At 49.2% G+C, this 26,129-nt stretch overlaps 1 protein-coding gene across 2 annotated transcripts in view; it reads left to right on the top strand.

The window, feature by feature from the left end:
- Positions 1-26,129, top strand: part of THOC1 (THO complex subunit 1) — a 449,280-nt gene that overhangs the window by 355,240 nt on the left and 67,911 nt on the right. For both annotated transcript variants that reach the window (XM_086965617.1, XM_086965619.1), the window contains exons 17-18: positions 1,887-1,952; positions 21,953-22,036. In XM_086965617.1, the coding sequence (XP_086821743.1) occupies positions 1,887-1,952; positions 21,953-22,036 (150 nt within the window). The remainder of the gene's footprint in view (positions 1-1,886; positions 1,953-21,952; positions 22,037-26,129) is intronic.

Below are 26,129 nucleotides of genomic sequence, written 5' to 3' on the forward strand. Positions count from 1 at the left end.
CCCTACCCATCCTGAGGGAGGAGGCTTGGCACCTTGTCCCAGGATGTACATTGTTTCAGGCCCCGAGTGCGGCAAGATCTCGACCCAGGGGTCCAGAAACATGTCTGGTGGTGGCAGCCTCGGTAGCCATGCAGTCAGGACACTGGGAGTTGGTTAGGTTTCAGGGGGCATCTCTAAGATGCCCTCTGTAGTGCATTTTACATTAAATCCCACACTGACATCAGTGTGGGTTTAATGTGCTGAGATGTTTGATACCAAACTTCTTTGTCTTCAGTGTAGCCATTATGGTGCTGTGGAGTTCATAATGACAACCTCCCAGCACCATATACTCTTAATGGCAGCACTGCACTTACAGTGCCCAGGGATGGCCCTGGGTACTGTAGGTGCACATGGCTCATGCACCTGTGCCCACACCACTGGCATAGTGCACCCAGTTGGAGGGGTGACTGAGGTATGCCAGGGCAGTGCCTTTGTGGGCATGGTGTACAGGGATGTGTGCCATGTCGACTCTGTTTAGTTCTGCATCAGGACACTCAGCCTGCAAAGGCAGTGTCTGTGTGTCAGGGTATAGGGCCCCTAAGGGTGGCACAATAAGTGCTGCAGCCCTTAGGTGTCGTCTCTGGTCAGAGTGCCCTGGGTACCATTTACCAGGGGATTACCATGCAAGAAAGATGGCACTTTCTCACACGGGGCCTGTCCTCACTTTGGCGGCGCTCTCACTCATGCGGCGGGGGCAGGCACCGACAAGTGCCTCGGGCCCCCTCCGCCTTCATCACCACAGGCTGCAGGCTACGGACTTCCGCGTCGCCTTCTCCTGGCTGGGGGAAGGCGGAAATGACGTCCGCCATTCCCTGCCCACAGGCAGGCGGACGTACCTGACTACCATTTGCGGCTCGGGCCGCGGGTGTGAGCTCTTCTCGGGCAATACGGGGTAGGCTCCCATTTTAGGCACAGATCGTGGTGGGGTGGGCATCCGACATGTATAATAATCATAAAGCGGAGTGGGCTCCCGCTAAATCGGCCAAATGCGGGGTGTGCTCCTGCCTTTCTCAACTTCATTAGGGGGAATCCCCACGCTGGGATTCCTTCTTGGACTCGACCCTGCGGTCTCATACCAGGAATTACCATGGGCACACTTATCCCCAATACATTCCTATGGGAGGGCATGCCAATCTCACCACACGTACACAGAGAGCGCACGCACTTTACACTGGACCACAGTTCTAAAGTGCCCAGAGGCCTAAAACCACTGACACCATGTCAGAGCTTAAGGCAAAAAGTTCAGGGGTGAACCTGCCAAAAAGGGCCAAGTTCAGCACTAAGCATATGAATCTACAGCACTACATGCCACAAACAGATGCTTACTGGGTAAGTAATATTTTCTTTGAGCAGTCTGCTGTTAAGAGAATCATTACAGGAACATATTGTAATCACAACCCATTAACCCTTTGTTATGCTGTCTGTGAATACCTCCCTAAAAGTCTTACGTTTTTAATCAAAATAGAATAAAACATGCTTTCAAAACTGTATGCTATATTTTATGTAAGGAATGTATTACATTTTCTAAAACGAGAACTATTAAACAATAACATTTCAATAACGTGCAAAATATCAATCATACCATGTTCAGTACCATCTTGGTAAAGCTAATCAATACTCCATTCCGTTTTTCCAATTTCAAAATTACCCAATGTTTACAAGCAAACCCTAACATATAGTATTTATATAAGACTGTAGATACATTTTGTAGCAATCTAACAAATTCAATTGTGATTTGTAAAACCTTATACTTTTTCGTTGGGGATTCACTAGATTATTCAAATGAATGAATTTTTTTTGATTGTATATTGCTAGTGACATGTTACACGTATTTTCTTTGTTTGTAGTGAAGAGTTAACTAGGCTTTGGAATCTTTGTCCTGATAACATGGAGGCCTGTAAACTGGAAAGCAGGTGAGGTGCATATAGTACTCTTTGAATAAAAATTTACTTTAAAATGTTCAGCAGTGTTGAATTTGGGCATGGCCGGGCACGGATGGAGACTGGTGTGTGAACACCGAGCTCCGGTGCCCAAGGCCCACGACAGAAAGCATCCTGTGGCCCCAGAGGCCCCCTCAGTCGTTAGTGAATTGGGGTGAAGCTCAGGGGCCCCAATGGCACAACCGCAGTGACTGCTGGAGAGAGCTACACAGCTGAAACAACAGTACCTGACTAGAGGAGCGGCGCACTCAGATGGCGGAGGCCACACTGTCTCCGCACTGCAATGGCTGCCGGAGAGCAGCAAACCTGCTCCCATGATCCACCGGAGGCCCAAGGGAGACCCTGGATAGCGGGACAAAGAGATTCCCCTCTTCCCCGTACCACCACTCACAAGCAATGACAGAGGTGAGGCTCAGAACTCAACTCATCGGAAGAAACAAAGGGAGAGACCATGCCGCGTCTGTACGAAGTCATGCCCTGAAGGGAAAGAATTGTGTAAGGAAAACAGGAGTGTGACCCATAAACCAATCGGGATTAGGGTGCTAGGTATAAAGATAAAACAATATCCCAAATGGTATAAGTGTAAGGACAATTTATATTGTATGCACCAGGCATTACATGGATCAGAAAAAAGAGACACCTATTCAAATAATTTTGGAAAAATATTTTTTTTTAGTAGTTTTGATATTCAAGCAAATAACACAATTTTCAAGTACACTTAGTTATTTACAGCATATAATCAAATACTTAGGGTGACAACCCGAAGAGAACTTGGTGCACAGTATATACAAGTGAGGTGTGGCAACTCAAGTGAAGGCGTGAGCAGCGACGAACGGCGCAAAGTGAGCAAAGTGAAATATTTACAGTGAATAGCTCAGACAGTGACATAAAATCAGTGAGTTTCTATAGTACAGTTTGTAATTTCAATTGGAGTCGTTTCGGTCCTTAACCAATGGGGCGTCACAAGGCAATCAATGGATTATTTGAATATCTGCGGTCAGGGACCTGAGTGATGTGTAGAGATCCAGGTCAGCGTCTCACAGGGATCGTGGCAAAATTGAAAGGATCAGCAGCAAGGGGCCTGAAAGTTATGTGGAGTCCCAAAAAGCGTCGTGGAACGATCGCGAGGGTTAGTTCATTTGGCGGCCAGGGACCTGATCAGTGTTAAGGAACGCGGGCACAGTAAATGTAGTCGGGCGCCCTGACCGCAGATATTCAAATAATCCATTGATTGCCTTGTGACGCCCCGTCCTACCGGATAATTGATTCAGTCCGTGGGCGGCCACTCGTAACCCGCCGGATCCCTTCGATCTCGGCCGAGACCCTCTCGCTTTCAGCACCTGTAACGAGACAACCCCGTCCTGAAGATGGTCCGCATTGGTTAAGGACCGAAACGTCGTCGACCTCCCAGCGCAAACTACAGGGGCATTCTGTCGTGACTCCAATTGAAATTACAAATTGTACTATAGAAAGTCACTGACTTTATTTCACTGTCTGAGCTATTCACTGTAAATATTTCACTTTGCTCACTTTGCGCCGTTCGTCGCTGCTCACGCCTTCACTTGAGTTGCCACACCTCACTTGTATATACTGTGCACCAAGTTCTCTTCGGGTTGTCACCCTAAGTATTTGATTATGTGCTGTATATAACTAAGTGTACTTGAAAATTGCGTTATTTGCTTGAATATCAAAACTACTAAAAAAAATTATTTTTCCAAAATTATTTGAATAGGTGTCTCCTTTTTCCGATCCATGTAATGCCTGGTGCATACAATGTAAATTGTCCTTACACTTATACCTTTTGGGATATTGTTTTATCTTTATACTGAAGGGAAAGAAAGCACTAAGGAAGTGCCTAGGGCCTGGAGGGGAGAGACTGGAGAGGCTGCAATGGCGTAATTGGACCTCTAGTCGGAGCCCCGGAGGACAGATGAGATGAGGGCCCCTATTCTGATGGATACATCTGCCTCACCTTTTGAATATCCCCAGCGCCAGCATTCCGTAGAAACTTTTTTCCTAGTTCTCACCGACAAGGTCGTCACAATACCATGGTTCCACTTGCGACTACGCATGAAGTCACCGGAGCCATTGGAGAGCCTAGTCGGTGTGATGACGTCAGTTCCCTTTTTTTGGCGCTGTTGATGCATAACGGTTTTCTGGAACTCTCCATACTGTTTTCTAGTTACTTTGTAATTTCTCCAGGTTTTACTGTAGCTGTACGATGGCAACATCGAGAAAGTCGGGATTCAACCCCTGTAGAGAGTGTGGGGGTCATATCTCCATCACTGACCCCCCATGAGGACTTTTTGTGGTGTTTGTCATCGGACCACGACGTGGAGGGCTGCTCATGCTGTCGCAAGATGAACCCGAAGGCCTTGAAAGAGCGTGAGGCCAAGCTCTTCATGGCTAAAGCAAGGAAGGAGAAGAGAGGTCGAAAAAGGTCCAAATCGAAGTTGAAGTCTTCGACCTTGCATGCTTCAAAGTCTAGGACGCATAAAAAGAAGGAGGCATGGTTCTCTACGTCGTTCGTCGAAGGGAAATGCTTCAAGGTCACCTTCTCTAGCACCTCGACATTGTGAAAAGGACTTTGTGTCTCCTTCGCCTTCTCCATCTCCTCTGGCGACTCCTGTTCAATTACCTTCACCTAAGGGTACCCTGGTGCAGTCGCCGACTCTGAGGGGCTCTTCGCTTCAGAAGGCTTACAGGCAGAGGACGAACCTTCTCCTATGCATGAGACTGTGCCTGTGGATCCGGCTGTTCCATCGCCGGCTGTACCTCGTGTGGATCCTGACTCTGCACCGTATCCTCCATTTTCTGGACCAGGGTCCGATCAATCGCATTTTTTAAATGCTATGTATGGCATGTTTGCCAGGGCAGCCTTCCCCTCCGGAGCACCTTTTGGGTCTTGCGGTTCTGCTTGCCTTCAATTTGGGCGTGCCTCAACAATATGCCCAGCACCCTTCATGCCTTTTATGCCGAGGGTGCCGTATTGGCAGTTTCTGGCACCGAGGTTTCCGACGCCGTGTACTCTGTCCTCCGCGCCATCTGGTGGCCCTTCCTCTTGACTTTGTATGGCGCCGATTCCTGTATCGGACCCTTTGTAGACGCCGGCTCTGGAGCTGTCGGCGCTGCCGACGCCTGTGTTCAAGAAGCGGTACAGAGGCTGTTGGAAGAAGAACAACTTCGCAGAGAGGATGTTGAAGAAGGCGAAATAGAGTAGTCTGTTGATGAATTCGAGGGTCTTCAAGAGGCTAGTAGCCTGGACACCTTCCCGGAGTGGGAGCTATCTTCCTCAAGAGCCTCACCATCTCAAGTGGCTCCCTATCATACAGTCATTAGAAAGGCGGCAGAGCTTTTGAACTTGCAGTTGCCATCAGCGGAGTACAAACCAAATTTACACAGAGGTTTTACATTCCCCCTCTTATATAATTGATCCGCTGTTGCCGTTTAATGAGGCTTTAACTGAGCCTATCCTTGAAGTGCGGCGTAAACCTCTATCTGCTCCTATCGAGGTCGGTGGCAAGGAGATACAGAACTGCTCTAGGAGACCCTGCCTTCCTTTCGGCTCATCCGTCCCCTGAAAGCTTAGTGGTGCAGGTGTCCTGTTCTAAACAGTCCAAATGGCAAAGAAAGTCTTTTCTTCCCCTAGCATGGCGATAAAGTCCACCAATGCTACCTGTCTGCTGGGGAGATATATACATGCCCTCATGGATTATGCTAAACAATTAGCACCCAAGCTGCCTGAGGAGGAAAGTGGTAATTTTATGGAGGTTTTGAGGGACGCACAGGCTGCAGCTCGTCAAGTTATTCACAGCTGGACACAGCTGATTCAGTGGCCAGGGTAATGAGCTCCTCCATCGTTACCAAGAGACGGGCTTGGCTCAGATCCTCTGGGTTTTCTCCAGATGTGCAGGCTACCCTCCTCGATCTTCCGTTTGGATCAAAGCTGTTTGGGGAGAAGGCTGATTCTGGGCTTCACAGATTTGAGGACAGCAAGGCCACGGCAAAGTACTTCGGGTTGCAAACTCAGTCAAGGGGGTTTGAATATAGATGGTATCAAGGATTTGGAAGGTTTCCTTTCGTACCCTACGACAGCCTCCGCAACAAAACGCTCTTTACAAATCCTCCAGCGGGAACAACAGGTGTTGCCCGCGAGGGTCAACCCGTCAATTCTTCTCCTCCTCCTCCTCCTCCTCCTCTACCTCCCCTACCTCCCCTACTCCCCCTGGTAAAGCAGGAAAGCAGCCTTAGATCCCCCATCCTAGAGCATGCAAGTCCTGTGGGGGGTCGACTGTCCTATTTTCTACTGGATTGGAAATCGGTCACTACAGACTTTTGGGTTTTGAATCTTCTAGAGAATGGGTACGCCCTTCCCTTCTGGGAATTCCCTCCTCCTTACCCTCCTTGCCAAGGATTCTGTTCGGAGGATCATTTGCTCCTTCTCCAGAAGGAGGTCCTTGCCTTATTGCAAAAAGGTGCAATAGAGGTAGTCCCGGAGCAAGAAAGGGGTCAGGGATGCTACTCCCAGTATTTCCTGATGCCCAAAAAGGATGGCAGGTTACGACCGAACCTGGACCTCAGGGTCTTGAATTTTTACCTCAGACAGGAGAAATTCAAGATGCTGACCTTTGCTCAGGTTCTTCAGGCGCTGAGGAGCAAGACGACTGGATGGTGTTGGTCGTTTTGCAGAATGCGTATTTTCACATCCCCATACAGGAAGTATCTCCGTCTCATGGTAAGGTCGCAGCACCACCAATTTGAGGTTCAAGCTTTGCAAGACCTGTCCGCGCACAATGTCGCTGACAGACCCGCACCGTGAGTGTCTCTTCTGCCTCGGTCACAACCACGACACCAAGTTGTGCTCCCACTGCCGGGCCATGGCCCCGAAAACTTTGCGGGAGCGGTCCTGAAAGTGGTTGGAGGCTCGGGTGTCGGCCTCACGTCATTCCTGGCCCAGTCACGGAGCAAGCACTATCATTCGAAGTCTTCGCACTCGGACTCAGGTAAGGCGAAGCACAAAAAGTCGGTAAAGCGTTGCCGCTCTTAGTCTTCCCTTCGCGGGACGCAGCTGAGGGGGCAGGTGGCAACGCCCCTGCGACTCCGACGGAGCCTGAACAGTTACCAATGGTTTACCCACCTTTCCCGGGTCCATTGGAGACTCCGGCTGAATTGCAAGAGTTTGTGTCTGCAATGGCAGGTATCTTCTGCCCATGCGACCCAGTCGGACCGCCTTCGGGCCCTGTGGATCCCCACTGTTCAGCGTTCCTCGGCATCGCCGGCTCTGGCCCCGTCAACGCCCAAAGGCTTCCATGGCTCCGGCCGTGGTTCCCCATTCTTGCCGGTGGACCCCGTACGGCACCCACCGGTGGCGGCATTGACTTCTTTTCCGACGTCTACACTGCGCCGGTGGGGTATCTCCCGATGCCGATCACGACGCCAATGGGGCATTTCTCCCCTTTTATTCACCCACGTCCTCGCCCACTTGTGGAGTAGGGTGAGAAATGGGAAGGGTTTGTAGACCCTCTCGCGGCACAGTGCGAGTCTGTCCCCGACTGGGATGAGGATGCGGAGGCCGGTGGCCCGGATTACACTCCAGCGCCTGGTTCACCATCTCTTTCTACCACTATGGAGGAGAGTGGTGCCTTTCAACGGTGCTGCGTAGGACGACCGAGGCTCTTAACCTCACACTCCATACAGTGGCTGTCAGGACCAACCTCCTGACAGAAGTACTTCGGCCAGCTTCATCTTCTACAGAACCGCTGTTGCCGTTTAATGATGAAATGAAAGTGAGTTTTGTAGAGCGCATTACTACCCGAAGGCCTCGTAGCGCTGTTACTACCCGAAGGCCTCGTAGCGCTGATTCCCTCACTGACGTGCTTCTCAGCACTTGGTCCAGGCCCAACACAGGGGCTCCTGTGTGTTGGACTTGGCCGTCTTGGCAGGGTCATCCCTGAACTTTTTGCCTTCCTCCAATACTCTCTCTGACCTGATTTGTTGGTTTAATGACTCTGGTCACTTTACCACTGCTGACCAGTGCTAAAGTGCATATGCTCTCCCAATGTAAAATGTAACTGTGATTGATTTCCATGATTGGTTCATTGGATCTACTGTCAGTCCCCAGTAAAGTGCACCAGGAGTGCCAGGGCTTGTAAATGCCAATGCTGCTAGTGGGCCTGCAGCGCTGGTTGCGCCACCCACAGAAGCAGCCTGTTAAAATGTGACTAGGGTCTGCCATGGCAGAACCTGCGTGAGGTCTGGTACTGTCATGCTGGCTGGGCAAGTGTACACACTTGCCAGCCTCTAAACCTTCCCTTAACTTCATATTAGTCACCCCTATGGTAGGCCCAAGGGCAGGGTGCATTGTAAGTGTAAGGTAGGACAAGCCCTGATGTGTGTGACATGTCCTAATAGTGAATTACAGCCAAATTTGTGTTTCACTATTGTAAGGCTACCTGTTCTCTTAGGCCAAGATGGGCTGCTGGAATTATTACACCCAATAATCCCAGCAGGCTCAGAGAAGGAAGTCAAGTTTAGTATGCCTGAACTCAGAATAATAAAATACATCTTTTAGTAAAGTTTATTTTAATATCCTGTGTTTGCAAATGCTACTTTTAGAAAGCTAGCATTTGCTTGCCTAACCATTTCAGCCCGCCTCTGCTAGGATGTGTATCTGACTGTCTGGGTTATGTGAGTGACAGGGCTGAGGGATGACAGGTGGTGAATGCAAGGATTACACCTTAGTGGGAGGTAGGAGTGCCCCTGGACTCCTAATGGGTCTGTGCTCGGCCACCACAATGCTGGCTCCACCCCCTGGGGAGTGACTGATGACTCAGCCAGGCACCTGGCCCAGGAAAGGCAAAGCACTGTCAACAAGGTACTCCTGGCTGCCCCTGTCCACACAATGCTGGCTCCACCTCCTGTGGAGCGTCTGATGTGCCTGCCCCTCACACTGAAAGCAGAAGCCAGAGTACATCCCACAAAGTACTCAGAGACTGAATGAGGTTATGCAAAGGCCCCCCTGGCCTGAAAAGACAAAATAAATGCTGTATAAAAGTAGGAGCCCTGCTCCTTGTAAATCAGAATCCTGTTTCCCACTAGGAGAAGACGACGCTGGAAGGACTGGCCTGCTGCTTGCCTTGCTGAGGAAGGAGAGGAAAATACTTGCTAAAAAGACTTTGCTGACTTGTGCTTTGAAACATTCTCCAAGGGCTTGATTGACTTGCCCCCTGATCTGAACCCCAGGACTAGTGGGTTCATGGTGTCTTTGCTCGTTTTGACCTTCGAGCCGTGTGTACCTCCCGCCGGAGTAAGACTGCGCCCCTCATCGCCCCCTCCTAGGGCTGTGGCACTCGGGAGCTCGCCTGCCCTTTACTCATGAGAGCCTCGCTCCTTGGAGTCGCTCTCTGCCCCCGGGTCAGGCTGCCTGCTCCTCTGCCCCTGCCTGCCACTGAAGTGCGCTGAAGTGCTCTCGCCCCTTTCCGCCGGAATTCCTTTGCGGCCGGTGACCTCTGCCGAGACTGCAGCCTGCACGTGTCACGTGCCCTGCTGTACCCGCTCGCCGACCCAAAGACTTTACAGGCCGCGCCTCCCCCCTGGTTGGGAGACCCCAGTACAATCTGTACCGGGGTCGTGGGCCGTGCCTGCCTGTGTGTATGCACCTGCTGAATTGTAAAGATCCGAGGATACCCCCAACAAAGGAATTCAAACCGGGCTCGGCCGCAACGTTTTATTTCACCGTCAGCCTGTAACTGTGCCTTGGCCCGAGGGGCCTCTCATTGCCTCCCTGCTCCTCACTGCAGCCAGCAGCCCCCACCGCCGGAAAAGGCCCGGGGTTCCTCGAGGCTCCTCTCGTCGCCTGCTCGCTGCTCCGCAGCTCAGCCCCCACCTCCAGAAAAGGCCCAGGGTTTCTCCGAGGCTCCTCTCATCGCCTCCCTGCTCCTCACTGCAGCTGAGAGCCCCCACCTCTGGAAAAGGCCCAGGGTTTCTCGAGGCCCCTCTCTGGTCTCCAGTCAACCGCACCGCGAGATGCGTGAGACTTGGTAGGGTGCCGGGATTCCTCCCGTTTTAGGTGTCAGGAAGCGCTACGAAGCGCCCAGTGAGTCTCACAAGGGACTAAGGACAGTGGAAAGACCGAGCAGACCCCCAAAGAGCTAAGAGAACTGTTTTGAAGTGAATTGAACTAAAAGAAGAGACATTTTGGAACTTGAAGTTAAAAGAACAATTTACAACCTTGTGGCTAAGAAAAGCGTTACTTATGGTCTTGTGATAAGTCTGATCTGCATATATATATATATATATATTTTTTTTTTACATAAAGGAACGTATTTTTATATATAATACCTGCCTGGTGTCCATTTATGGGGGGATTGGTACATTTTACTGTGTGTGTTATCACAAGTGCTTAACTCCATAGCGCCTGAAGAATAGCCTTGGCTGCTCACGCCACGCACCTAGAGGGTGAGCAAGGGTAATTCTAAGGGGTCATCCTTCGCCCTGACTTAGAGGAGAGGGTCCCTGCTTGTCACAAGTGCATACTTGCGCCAACCAGAGACCCCCAATTCTAACACTGTGGACAAGGGTGTGGGCCGACGCCATCGCCCGGCCGGTCCGATTTCCTCACCCAGCATCCTACACCTGAGAGTTTGGTGGTTCAAGCTTCAACGTTCCCGAGCGCATTCCCTTTTGCTCCGCCAGACAAGGAATCCAAGACACTGGAGCAGTTTGGGAAGAAGATTTATTCTTCCTCAAGTTCCGGACTGCAGTCTGTGAACACTGCCTGTTTCTTGGGCCGCTATTGCCATTCTGTTAGGGATGCGGTTGCGCAGGTGCTGCCTCAGTGTCCAGGGGAGGCTCGGACAGTTCCCTCCCGTGCTCTTGCGGAGGGGAGAGATGCGGCCAAGTTCACGATCCGTTGTGGTCCTGATACCGCTGATTCCCTGGGTAGAGCGATTTGCACAACGGTGGCGCTACGCCATCATGCCTGGTTGAGGACGACTGGTTTTTCTGCGGATGTCCAAAATACATTGATGGACATGCCCTTTGATGGCACTCAGCTTTTTGGTGATAAGGCGGGTTCCACATTGGAGCGTTTCAAGGACTCTCGCGCCAAGTCCTTGGGCCTTTCAACCACACGTACTCCCTCCCCTTCTTCCTTTCGTAGCTCTGGAAGGGGTGTCCAAACACGTTCGTTTCAGACCAGGTCTGTGCAGCAACAGTCCCAGCGCAGCCGTGGGACACGCAGAGGCGGGTCACGGGGCCAGCGTGTAGGTCGTGGGGCCTACGTGTGTCTCAGTCCACCACCACCCCGCTGCCAGTGCCTCCACACCTTCGTAGTCGAGTGTTTCAGATCCACCAGATGCCAGTGGGTGGCAGGATTCGTCATCTCCTCCCCCACTGGCGCAACATTACATCAGACAGGTGGGTTCTGGAAATTGTTCGAAGGGGCTACCCCCTCCCCTTCGAGTCTACCCCCCCAGCCATGCCACCAGAGTTCCACCGCATGTCGGGGGATCATTTGGCACTCCTCCAGCAGGAAGTTACAGCCTTCTTGGCCAAGGGGGCCTTCGAGTGTGTTCAGATGCCAGAAGTAGGTTGTGGTTGTTATTCCCACTACTTCTTGGCGCCGAAGGAGGACAAGGGTCTACGTCCTATCTTGGACCTTCGGAACGCAAATCACTTCCTCCGGAAGGAGAAGTTCAAGATGCTCTCTCTGGCTCAGGTCTTGCCTGCTCACGACCCACAAGACTGGATAGTTGCACTGGACCTACAGGACGCTTATTTTCATATTCCCGTCTTGCCGGTCCATCACCGTTACCTGCCGTTCACGGTGGGCCAGGAGCATTTTCAGTTCACTGTGCTCCCCTTTGGCCTTACCTGTGCCCATCGGGTGTTCACGAAAGTGATGGCGGTGGTCGCAGCTCATCTGCGCAGATCAGGGGTTTCAGTCTTCCCCTAACTCGACAACTGGTTGTTCAAGGCGGGCTCGCCCCAGACAGTCGTCTCCCACCTCCAGACTACGGCCGACCTCCTGCATTTGCTGGCGTTCTCCATCAACGTGTGAAAGTCGCACCTGATTCCCTCCCAGAAGCTCCTCTTCATCGTAGCGGTACTAGACACAGCGCAGTTTCGGGTTTATCCTCCCGAACAGCAAGTCCAGGACATTTGGGCTATGATTCCGATCTTTCAGCCCTTGTCCTGGGTTTCAGTTAGGACGACCTTGAGGCTGCTAGGACTCATGGCCTCCTGCATCCTGCTGACCGACCATGCCAGATGGCATATGGAGGTTCTGCAGTGGGACCTGAAGTTCCAGTGGACGCTGCACCAGGGTAACCTGTCCGACTACGTCCAGATATCGGAGGGCACTGCTCAGCAATTGCAGTGGGGGCTCACGAATCAACATTGGGTCAGCGGTAGATCCCTCTCCCTTTCCCCAACCGGAGCACACAGTGATGACGGATGCGTCCCTCCTAGGATGGGGTGGCTACATGGGAGATGCGGAGATCAGAGGCCTCTGGTCTCCGGCAGAGTCCCGCTCCATATCGACCTTCTGGAGCTTAGGGCGATGCTTCTTGCACTGAAGGCATTCCTTCCCTCTGTCAGGGGGAAGGTGGTGCAGGTGTTCACGGACAACACCACCGCCATGTGGTATTGCAACAAACGGGGCCAGGTGGGGTCATGGACCCTATGTCAGGAGGCTCTGCGCCGCTGTACATGGCTGGAACGTCAGGGCATTTCCTTGACAGTTCAACACCTGGTGGGTTCTTTGAACGCCAGGGCAGACGAACTCAACCGCCGGTGTCTGATGGATCACGAATGGCGTCTTCAGTCGAAGGTGGTGCAAGGTGGCTTTCAGCAGTGGGGAGAGCCTTGGTTAAATCTATTCGCCACAGAAGAGAACGCGCAATGTCCGCAGTTCTGCGCGTTGGACTTTCCAAGGCGGCACTCGCTTGGTGACGCTTTTAGTCGCGAGTGGAGGTGCGGTCTGTTGTACGCCTTTCCGCCTATACCTCTTCTACCCAGAGTGCTGAAGAAACTCAGGCCCGATCGGGCCCAAGTCATCCTTGTGGCTCCGGACTGGGCTCGAAGAGTTTGGTATCCCGAGCTACTCAGTATGAGCCTGGATCCCCCGATCCGACTGCCTTTGCGGGAGGATCTTCTGTCGCAGCAGCAGGGGACGGTTCTCCACCCAAACCTGCCCAGCCTCCACCTACATGTGTGGAGATTGAGCGGCGACAGTTGATTACATTTGACTTGCCTCCCGAAGTCTGTGATGTCATTCTGGCAGCCAGGCATCCCTCCACTAAATCGGTATACGCCTGCAGGTGGAACAAATTTGTGGCATGGTGCACAGCCAAGGATGTGGATCCCTAACTTCCCAACTTATCTCTCTAAGTGGTGGTCTTACCCAGAAGTCCTTAGTCTCCCTGCCTGCAGTGCTTTTGCAAACCGGAGGTTCTCTATTGGAAACCACAGGGCGCCTGACGGCGAAACAGCACACTGCACCCGGCCGCCTCAGTACCGCTGAGGGTGCACCTATTGTGCTACTTTAAATCCCCGTTTGCCCTGACCTAAACCCTTGGAGCTTTGCTCCCACAACACAGTGGCCTGCTTGCCAGCGGCCACCAACCAGAGGCCCCCTATCCCCCATTGGATAACATTGGACCTCAACACTCTGCACCCGGTCTTCCTAGTGCCACTGGGGGTGTAACAAGAGTGCATCACTGACCCTGGGGGACCCCTGAGTCTAACCCCAGAACCTTAACTCACAGTCAATAACTTACCTTTGAGCCCATAACCTGTTTTTCCTCCATAGGATAACATTGACAATTTTCTTCCAAAAAGTTTCAAAGTGTGGAGTTTTGAAATCTAAAAATCCTCTAAAAAATTGCACGAATAACCGAAACATATTTACTTACCTGTTTACAGGATATGTCCCAGTGCTGAATCTAGGTATCCAGCACTGAGTTATAAAAGTAACGTAAAAAGTAACTTACCTGTAATTTACTGAAAAAGCCTATTCATTTTAATCTACTGCATTTACTAAGTATTGCAACCTACTGCATCAAACAAAGTACAATTTCTATTCCTTTTTCAAACTGTTCTACATTCAGCAACTTATTACTGTAAAGTATTTAATGCTTACCTGTGGCAGGCTTGCTTGGTTCTAAAATAAAACAGTGTATTTTTTATACAAAATTAATTGGCCTAGAATTCAGTTCTTGAGTGTGTGAATTCATTTGCTGATTGAGTGTGTACATCAAATGCTTAACACTGTCCTCTGATACTGCCTTATTATTCGACCACTCTACCACTCTACTACAAATAGATAGTAAGGTTCTATCTAACTTTAACCTCTGCCTACCTCTGGGGTCACCTGGACTCTATACATTCTATACCTACATTTGGTGTGCCAGTTTCCTACAAAGAAGGGTACAGTTTTGGGAAAGAACACAAACACTGTGAACCTTATTAGCAGAGACCCAGTGCACATTCAGTCAAAGTGCATCAGATATGCGGCTAAAAGTGGGGGTAACCATGCAAAAAAGTCACTTTCCTACAAATGCCAACTATCCAATTAAGACCCCCAATACTTATAAATACCCACGCAACAAATCATAACAGAGTGGCACATTGTAGGAAAGTGGCTCTATATATACTGGTCCAAAGTAAGGTACAGTGTATATAGAGTCCCCAGTCCCCAGAGGTGTGGCAGAGGCTAAAGTTAGATATAACCTTACTCTCTAAAGTGGTAGCTTGGGCGAGCAGTAAGGCAGTATCAGAGGACAGTGTAAAGCATTTGTTGAGTCACCAAATGGTCTCACACACTCAAGAACTGAACTCTAGGCCAATTGTTGTATATCAAAAGATATAGTTGATTTATTTTAGAACCAACAAGCTATCAAAATATACTTTCTCAGAATGAGTTACACTTTAGTTAAATACTTTTCAAATAGGCATTAGACTTTTGGAATCCAAGAGTTAGTTTGTTGCAATTAGCAACACAATTTCAAATACAAAGCAACATTGAGCTCAATGGAAATTTTCAGTTAAATGCAATTAATTACTTTGTAGATGACTTTTCTAACCACAAGACTGGATCCTAGATTCAGTCAAGGGACACGTCCTGTAAACAGTTTTGGTTACAGTAGTGATTTTTAAGAAATATTCTAGTATTTTAAAAGTTGACAAACTTTTTCAGTTGAAATTACCAATGTTATAGTATGTTCACGTTACTTTTGTAATCCAGTAGTGGACTCCTAGGTTCAGCACTGGGACATCTATCTAAAACAGGTAAGCAATTACGCTTTGGTAGTTGGTAGAATTTTTAAAGAATATTTGTAGTTTGCAAAAATCGACACTTAAAACAAATTTCACAGAAACAGTCAATGGTTTCCTATGGAAGAAAATTCAGGTTACTGGTAAGTACGGTTAAAATTACTTTTCAGGGTTTGTGCTGGGCTAAAAGATGCAGCACTGAGGTCTCTCCTAATAACAGGTGAGTAAATCGGAATTCGTTCGGCTGATTTTAGATGAATGTTTTGGAGTTTCAAAACTCCACACTTGAAAGAATTTTGGAGAGAAACCAGCCAACGTTACCCTGTGGAAGGAAAGAGAGTTATCGGCTTTTAGGTAAGTACTTGACAGGCAGAGTTAAGGTTCTGGAAATAGACTCAGGGGTCCCCCAGGGTCAGATAGGTACAGTTGGTTCACCCTCAGCGGCCCAGGGGCAGCCGGGTGCAGAGGTAGTTAGGCCCAATGTTATCCAATGAGAGGCAGGGCTCCTGGTCACTTGCTCAGGGCAAATGGGGAAGTAGGTTAGGACCAAGGTTGCACTGCCAGGGGGCATTCGGGCGGCTGGGTGCAGGGTGCTTTTGAGCCGTTGGGCGCTCAATGTTATTCAGTGGAGATCTTGGAAAGTGGAAAAAGGTTGCAGGCTCAGAGACTGAGATTCTTCGGGAGCGACCAACACTTCGAGAGGTAACTTGGGGTCTTGGAGGATAGGTAGGCACCCAGGAATTGGGCACAGGGGGCTGTGGGGCACCGGTTGCAGGGATGTCTTTAGGTGTCTTGAAATCTTGCCCTCGGCTGGTCACGGTTGGAGGGGTGCCTGGTTGTGAGGCTGCAGGTGTCATCTGGTTCGTCGAGGAGTGTCTTTGGGCACTGGACTTCGGGGACGTCCTCGTGGTCTTGGGTCACTCAGGCACAGGCCCGGCTCGCCGGGTTCAGAGTGGGCTGGGTTTGCGGTACCTGGCTGGCACCAAGGGTATTGCTGTTGGAGCAGAACCACTGCTTTTGGGAGTTCCAGTCTTTCAGAGGGTCAAGGCAGGTTTTCAAGCTTGCTACTCGCATGAGTCGCTGGGATTGATCAGGAGCAGGTTCAAGGATCGACAGGCCTGTAGGGTTGGGGCCAAGTCAGTTGGTGTTGTCCTTTTGTTAGCAGCTGCACGGCGGGTCTTCTTCTTGATCTTCTTTCTTCTTTTCAGATCGGGATCTAAGAAAGGAAGGTTCAGGGTGCCCCTAAATACGAAATTTAGGGGTGTTACAGGTAGGGTGAAAGCAGGGACCAATAGGTCCCTGTCCTGGGGTGGGTACCCCCCTAACCTGCTCCTCTCTTGGGGGAGGGGGGGCAGGAGCCTAGCTGTGAATGGGTAGGGCTCCCCATCCTCAAGATGGCAGTGGCCCGGAGTAGTGCTTTACCTCGCCTCCTCCACCTGAGGGGTGTAGTTGGCACATGCTGGCACACCCCCTTTCCTGACGTAGGGTTTCCCGCCAGTCTTCCCGCCGGAGTGGGGATCAGAACTGGTGGGGGCCAGTTGCTGGGTACTGCAAGTGGCCTGGAAAAGCTCACAAAGGCGGCATGTCTTTAAAGTTTCCCCCTGCCCATCCTAGGGGAGGAGACCTAGCACCTCGCCCAGGATGTGCATTGCTGCACGCCCAGTAGAGCGTGGGGCTCTTCACCCAGGGGTCCAGCAACATGTCTGCTGTGGGGCAGCCTCTCAGACCAGACGTGGATTGTAGGTTAGGTTTGAGGGGGCATCCCTAAGATGCCCTCTGTAGTGCATTTTACATTAAATCCCACACTGGCATCAGTGTAGGTTTAATGTGCTGAGAAGTTTGATATCAAACTTGTCAGTCTTCAGTGTAGCCATTATGGTGCCGTGGAGTTCGTAATGACAACCTCCCAGCACCATATACTCTTAATGGCATCTCTGCACTTACAGTTCCCAGGAATGGCCCTGGGTACTGTATGGGCACAGGGCTCATGCACCTGTGCCCACACCACTGGCATAGGGCACCCAGCTAGAGGGGTGACTGATCTATGCCAGGGTTGTGGGCCTGGCACACAGGGATGTGTGCCAGGTCGACTCTCTTTGTTTAGTTCTGCACCAGGGCACTCAGCCTGCAAAGGCAGTGTGTGTGTTTTACAGGGTAGAGGGCCCCTAAGGGTGGCAAAATAAGTGCTGCAGCCCTTAGGGGTCTTCTCTGGTCACAATGCCTTAGGTACCCATGGTACCATTTACCAGGGGTTGATATGTGGCCAGAGATGGCAACAGGTTTTAGCTTCAATACAGTTTTAGGGAAGGAACATAGGCCCTGGACACCTGATTGGCAGGAGCCCAGGGCACACTCAGTCAAAGCTCATCAGCAATTCAGCAAAAAGTGGGGGCATACCATGCAAAAAAGATGGCACTTTCTCACACACATGTTGTTGGGGTGCGGAGCTATAATAGGCAGTATTCTCTAATGAACAAGTAGGCAAACCTCGGAAACCCAGAGTGTATTTGGTCAGTGTCACTACGCTAAAACAAGGCATTTGGGAGAAAGGGGACTCGTTAAAAAACAAGGTCATCCACTACGCATCTCTGGTTTTAAGAACAAGGTGCAATCCACCATCCTCAACCAACCAGTTAATCAAGACTTCCTGTTTGGCCCTGCAGTAGATACCATTTTAGACAAAATGAAAAAAGCTACAGAAACGGCTAAATCTATGGGCGCACTGCAGTTTCAACAACATAGAGGTTCCTTTTGTCGCTCCTCCTACAGAGGCACCGCACGAGGCAACACTTCACAGATTTCCTCTACATATAAAAGCAACACCCAAAGTTCATTTACTAAAGGCTCCAACAAGGGAGGTTGTAGGGGCAATAATATCAAGGGCAAAGGACGTGGCGGCAATAATACCAGAGCCTCCACTGCCGCCAAACAGTGATTTCATCACACTCCCTCCAGACCATCTAACACCAGTCGGAAGCAGAGTCAGACAATTCCTACCAGTCTGGAACGCAATTACAACCGACAGGCGGGTGAGACAAATTATCCAGTATGGTTATTGCTTGGAACTCACTTCTACTCCACCCAACATACCACCCAAACACCATCCTATGTCCAAAGAACACATCCCCTGTCACAACAAGAGGTGAAATCCATGCTAGAAAAGGGGGCTATAGAGCCAGTCCCTTTTCAACACCAAGGGGCAGGAATATACTCACTATACTTCCTTATTGCCAAAAAGGACGGTTCCCTCAGACCAATATTGGACCTCAGACCGCTAAACCAATACATACTCTTGGAGCACTTCCATATGATCACTCTACAACAAGTACTCCCGTTACTCCAGCAAGGCGACTTCCTAGCAACATTAGACCTCAAGGACGCATATTTTCACATACCTATACATCCAGCTCACAGGAAATAACTCAGGTTCACAATAGAAGGTCAACATTATCAGTTCAAGTTTCTCCCCTTCGAGGTAACCACAGCCCCAAGAGTGTTCACAAAATGTTTAGCGGTAGTAGCTGCACACCTCAGAAGGCAACTCATCCACGTGTTTCCATACCTGGACGATTGGCTCATAAAAGCAAACTCGTACGCGCAGTGTGCAAGCCATAAGTCTCAAACACTCCAGCTGCTACACAGCCTGGGGTTTTCCATAAACTACCCAAAATCACATCTACAGCCCCCCCCCCCCACATACAGCAATATCTGGGGGCTACAATAGATACCTCAGTAGCAAAGGCGTATCCAAATTCAGCCAGGATAGCCAACATGCAGACTCTCATTCAAAGATATCAGCCACAACACTCTTTGCCAGCTCAAGTGTTGATGCAGCTCATAGGAATGATGGCCTCCTGCATATTCATTGTCCCTCATGCCCGACTTCAAATGCGTCCACTGCAAAAATGCCTAGCACGGCAGTGGAACCAAGCTCAGGGACAACTAAAGGACCTAGTGTTGGTAGACAGTCACGCTTACAACTCTCTGCAGTGGTGGAACCCACAAAACCTTTCCAAGGGCCGACTGTTCCAAGAGCCGGTTCCACAAGTAGTACTAACAGCGGACGCATCACTGACAGGTTGGGAAGCCCACTTCCTTCAATACACAGTCAAAGGGATCTGGACAATCAAACAAAAGAAACTGCATATCAACCAACTAGAGTTGCTAGCAATATTTCTGGCACTAAAAGCATTCCAGAAATACTTGTACAGCAAGGCTGTGTTGATCTGGACAGACAACATGACAGCCATGTACTATATCCAGAAACAAGGAGGGACACACTCTCCACAGCTGTCCCACTTAGCACAGAGCATATTGAAGTGGACAATTCCAAGAAAAAAAATTCTTGTAGCAGAACACCTGCCAGGGAAAGACAAACAAGTAACAGACCTGTTAAGCAGACACAGCCAACAGCTACACGAATGGGAGATTCACCCTCAAGTTCTCCAACCATTCTTCCAGAAATGAGGGCATCCAGTGCTAGATCTGTTTGCCACAAACGAAAACTCAAAATGCCAGTACTTTGCCGCCAGGTTCCCACATCCGTTGTCACAGGGCAATGCGATATGTATGAACTGGTCAGGCAGATTTGCGTACGCTTTTCCACCAGCTCCTATGATTCCGCTAGTGGCACGCAAACTACGTCAACAGTCACTCACAATGATCCTGGTTGCTCCCACATGGGCAAGACAGCCATGGTACACAACCTTCCTGGAACTTTCAGTAGTTCCCCCATCAAAGGTTGCGCCTCTCCCCCATCTTTTAACTCAGAGCCATGGAGAAATCAGGCACCCAGATCCCATTCAGACGAACCTAGCGATCTGGCTCCTGAGGTCTTACAGTTCGGATACCTTAACTTACCTCCTGATTGCATTAACATTATCAAGGAGGCAAGACGGCCAACTACTAGAGCATGCTATGCAGCTAAATGGAAAAGATTTGTAATTTATTTTAACAATAACCAAATCAATCCATTAGATGCTTCCATCCAAAACATTATCTGTTACCTCTTGCATCTTCAAAGATGTAATCTAGCATATCCTTCTAAATGGCTACATCTTGCTGCTATTTCAGCATATCTCCAGAACAGGCAACACCTTTCCCTGTTTAAGGTACCACCAATCAAGGCTTTTATGGAGGGTCTTAAAAGGATAATCCCTCCAAAACACCCACCTTCCCCAGTCTGGAACTTAAATTTGGTAATTACCAGACTTATGGGACCTCCTTTCGAACCACTCCACTCATGTGAATTGCCATTTCTAACATTGAAGGTGGCATTCTTGATTGCCATTACCTCCCTCAGGCGAGTGAGTGAGCTTCAGGCACTAACAATTCAGGAACCCTTCATGCAAATACATGCAAATAGGGTAGTACTTAGGACCAACACTAAGTTTATGCCAAAAGTCATATCCACTTTCCATATCAATCAATCAATCAATAGAACTGCCAGTTTTCTTCCAAAACCCACAGTCAGTAGCTGAAAGAGCCCTACACACACTAGATGTAAGGAGAGCTCTGCTATATTATGTTGACAGGACTAAATCATTTAGGAAAACAAAGCAACTTTTTGTTGATTTTTCACCACAACATAAAGGTAACCCCATCTCAAAATCAGAAATAGCCAGATGGATATTTAAATGCATTCAAAAAAGCTAAACGCACTCTAACAGTTCCCCCAAGAGCACACTCTACGTGTAAAATGGGGGCATCCATGGTTTTCTAGGGAATATTCCCCTTGAAGACATATGTAGGGCAGCGACATGGTCTACCATACACACTTTCACTAAACACTATTGTGTAGACGTGCAATCAAAGCAGCAAGCTGCTGTGGGCCAGGCTGTCCTTAAAACTCTTTTTCAGACTGCTGCAGCCGGTACAGGTGACCACCGCTAGAGGAGATACTGCTATACAGTCTATGCACAAGATATGAATTCAGCAGCCCACATGCCAGTATGCATCTGTTCTTGGCATGTAGGGCTGCTGACATTCATTTCGCCCACCCTCCTCCCCGGTGCCTGTTGCAGCTGCAGGATTCTCTTTTTGCATGGCCATCTCTTACTTTGCTATACTCCATCTCTGCCACAATGGCGAAAAACAATCTGGGGATGGAGAAGATGCCCATGCGCACTGTAGTCCAGGGGAGGAGTCACCTATCTTGTGATACTTCGAAGACTCTTCCAGGACAAGGTGCAATCATCCGGACCCAACACTAGGCGGCGATCTATGCACAAGATATGAATGTCAGCAGCCCTACATACCAAGAACAGATGCATACTGGTAAGTAGCATATTCCTTACTCCTGTCTTAGATTTGCACTTTTTCATCAAAGAAATAAAACTGGGGCCATAACAACTGAGATGTTCCTGACATCCAGCTGTAAATTCTGCCTTTGGTACACTTTGCAGATTGCCAGTATTTGCAATTCTGCTAGTTTAAGCGACTGCAAATACAATAGGAAAAAGTATTTTCCCAGTGTTTCCCCACAAGGAAACTATGTTTCCCCTTTGCTAAGCCCCTAATATGACGTTCCCACAAAGTGTAGCCCTGATCTCTGTGCCACATGCTGGTAGTTGCCATTTTAGTTTGTAATTCAGTGACCTTCTGAGTGAGAATTGGGTTCGTTGCAGGATAGCAATACGATGTGTAATTTGTCAATTATGTGTTTGGCATAACCATTACAAATATGATTTTTTTTCCAGAGAATTTATGCCTGCATTAGAAGAATTTTTTGAGGAAGCTATAGAACAGGCTGATCCTGAAAATATGGTTGAATCTGAATACAAGTAAGAATTGCTATTTAATTTGTTACTGTAAAATAGATTTGCCATAGAGGTGTTCATAGCATTATTCCTCTTAAAGTACACTTTATTGTTAGAAAATATCTGCACAGTTATCGCAATTATTTTATCTTTCGCAGCAGCACTGTAGTATGTAACCGGCACTCTAACCGCAGATTCCTTACCTTAGAATCATCCCCAGGCGTCAGACTGAATCTAGAAACTTTTCTACAGCAGTACCTCCTGCAGCTACTATATAACGAGCATTGAAAATGCAATAGGTTTCGCCCTCGTTTAAGTTAAAGCACTTCTGTTTGTAATTAGGTGGCTTTTTAGCTTAGATTTTTAGTATCTTTCAAACGTTCATGTACATAACATGCATTTGTATGCATACATGTATATGTATGCATGCATTTATATTTCTATTTATATAGATCTGCAGATTATATATATGTTTATGTATGTATATACATACACATGCATATATGAATGCATATGCATATGTATACGTGTATATATATATATATATATGTGCATGTGTGTGCGCGTAGAGAGCAGTAGAGGCACAGCGAGAGGTAGCGCGAGAGGTAGAGAGTAGTAGAGAGTAGTAGTAGAGTGAGTAGTAGAGAGAGTAGTATCGAGTAGTAGAGAGTAAGTAGTATTGAGTAGTAGAGTGAGTAGTATCGAGTAGGATCGAGTAGTAGAGAGTGAGTAGAAAGTAGTAGAGAGTGAGTAGAGAGAGAGTAGTAGAGTGAGTAGAGTATAACTCCCTTTTTTGGGGGGATGAGGGCACCTTAAGGGCAGCCTTGAAGTTGGAAATTTTTGCAAAATTAAAAGATAAATCAGCTTTTTTTAGATTAGCCAATGCAAACCATTTATTTGGGCTTAATTTAAACTGTGATTTACCCATGCCAAAGCCTGTATTGGAGTTATTTCTAAACAAGTCCATAAGCACGATTAGTATGGCAAGAGATAAAGCTTTAAGTCACCCTAAAGCCCGTAATGGGGTGATCTGTGCGAGTGCGATGGGGAGCAGACCCCAGCCCTATCTCTCATGGAATATCCCACACGGAATCAGAAGGCTAATACTACCTTTAAGAACTAACCTACTGCCCTTGGGAGAAGTATTGGGCATTTGGGAAAATACTCCTAGAGAGGAGAGAATCTGTGAACTTTGTTGTTCCCAGATACAGGATCTTAATCATGTGTTATTTGTGTGCCCAGAACTTCTAAGGGCAAGGCGAATGTTTTTGAGACCCTTATTTATTAAATGTAATATTCGTTCTGCTCAGGAGGCATGATCTTTTGTGTTGTCCCCTCCAAATGAAATGACTTGTTATAGAATATTTCAATTTTTTAAAATATTCCTGGATATTTATTAGAATTGTATTTGTTATAAAGTATGTCTTTTTTATTGTTATTGTATTGGTGTATTTTTGTGGACCTCCGTTGGAGTTCCGTAACAAATAAACTAATTGAAATGAGTAGAGTAGTAGAAAGTAGGAGAGAGTGGAGTAGGAGAGAGTGGAGTAGTAGAGTTGTAGGTAAAGAGTAGAGTAGTAGGTAGAGAGTAGTAGAGAGAATATTAGGGTGAATACTAGTGAGTAGTAGAGAGAATAGTAGAGACAGTGTCTCAAACAGTGTCTCACACAAACACCGTGTCTCACACACACACACACATCATGTCTCACACACACACACACACCGTGTCTCACACACACACACACCGTGTCTCACACACACCGTGTCTCACACAGTGTCTCTGTGTCTCTCACACAGTGTCTCTGTGTCTCTCACACAGTGTCTCACGCACACACACACACACAGTGTCACACACAGTGTCTCACACAGTCTCAAACACACACACACACAGTCTCTCACACACACAGTCTCACACACACACAGTCTCACACACACACAGTCTCTCACACACACACACAGTCACACACACACAGTCTCACACACACACACACAGTCTCACACACACACACACAGTCTCACACACACACACAGTCTCACACACACAGTCTCACACAGTCTCTCACACACAGTCTCACACACACACACACAGTCTCACACACACACACACAGTCTCACACACACACACACAGTCTCACACACACACACACACAGTCTCACACACACACACAGTCTCACACACACAGTCTCACACACACAGTCTCACACACACAGTCTCACACACACACTCTCACACACACACCGTCTCACACACACAGTGTCTCACACACACACACACACAGTCTCACACACACAGTCTCACACACACAGTCTCACACACACAGTCTCACACACACACAGTCACACACACACAGTGTCTCACACACAGTGTCTCACACACAGTGTCTCACACACAGTGTCTCACACACAGTGTCTCACACACAGTGTCTCACACACAGTGTCTCACACACACAGTCTCACACACAGTCTCACACACACAGTCTCACACACACAGTCTCACACACACAGTCTCACACACACAGTCTCACACACACAGTCTCACACACACAGTCTCACACACACAGTCTCACACACACAGTCTCCCACACACACACAGTGTCTCCACACACACACACAGTGTCTCCACACACACACAGTGTCTCCACACACACACAGTGTCTCCACACACACACAGTGTCTCCACACACACACAGTGTCTCCACACACACAGTGTCTCCACACACACAGTGTCTCCACACACACAGTGTCTCACACACACACAGTGTCTCACACACACACACACAGTGTCTCACACACACACACAGTGTCTCACACACACACAGTCTCACACACATACAGTCTCACACACAGTGTCTCACACACACACACACACACACAGTGTCTCACTCACACATACAGTGTCTCACACACACACACAGTCTCTCTCTCTCACACACACACACACAGTGTCTCACACACACACACACACACACACACAGTGTCTCACACACACACACACACAACTCTACGCTCTTGTCCCCCACCCCCTATACCTTCTGTTCTAATCCTGCCCCTGCCGGGTCTCCAAGCTTGCCCCCTCCCCGGATCTCTCGCTGCCCGGTGCCAGCCTGCTCCGCCTTCCTTCACTGCCAGTCCCCCTCTCTCCCCCGCAGCACCGTCAGCCCTCGGTGCGATCGGTGGGCCGCAGCCCCCACCCAACACCCCCTCCTCCAATGCGAGACGCGAGAGTGGGGGGCGGGGGTGAGGTAAGCATGTAGGAGGAGGCGACTTTAAAGACATGCCGCACAACCAAACACACAGTGTCTTCCCACTACACCACTCAACTTCCGCGGGGGGGGGGGCGATAACAAAGAGGCATGGAGTGCTGAATTAAAGCAGGCTCGTGGTACCAGGCTGATGAGGATATGTTATATTCTAGCGCCTGTCGTGGCAGGGTGCTGTGTCCATGTCAAATTATTTCAGCACTCATGCTTATTGCGTGATCTCCCTAGTGAGTGAACATCACCCGAAAAGAGCATGTTATCACCCCGGGTTTAAGCGACAAGAACTGTGTTCTCTCAAATGGTATGAAAGACCGTTTTTTGAAGAGCGTTGTCACGCTGTTAAAAAGAAGCAAAGGTGTGCGCGTCCGCCGCCGCTCTACCGGTGGCACGCACCCTCCCACTCGCTCCTCTGTCTCTATGTTTAATCTGTCTGCCTCGGTGCCTTCCCCCTTTTGTCCTGGAGACTGCCACTGGCGAAGACTTTTCAGGATCTGTGCAACCCCCGGCTATGCCCCCCGCCCTCCTCCTGTGTATGCTGATTCTTGCGAGTGCAGAGGTTCCTCCCAGCTCGCAGCAACTTCAAACCCACACCCACGCCCCCTGCCTTCCCCACGCCGATCACTTACTAGGCGAAGTTTCCCTCCCTGTGTGCTGCAAATTTGGGCTTGATGCCTCACCACCTCCCCACCCGCCGCCGGTCGCTGCTGCTTATCCCTTCCCCTCACGCCTGCACCCCCGGCTGGGCTCGTCGCCTCCTCCTCTGCCACAACTAGCCTCTCTGGTTCCTGGTGTTACCAGGGGATGCCCGAGGAGGGTCCGTGCGCACTATGTGGAGGCACCGCTGGCTGTGTATCCCA

The sequence above is a fragment of the Lissotriton vulgaris genome, chromosome 4_1 (assembly GCF_964263255.1).
Source record: "Lissotriton vulgaris chromosome 4_1, aLisVul1.2, whole genome shotgun sequence".
In the NCBI taxonomy this organism is placed as follows: Eukaryota; Metazoa; Chordata; class Amphibia; order Caudata; family Salamandridae; genus Lissotriton; species Lissotriton vulgaris.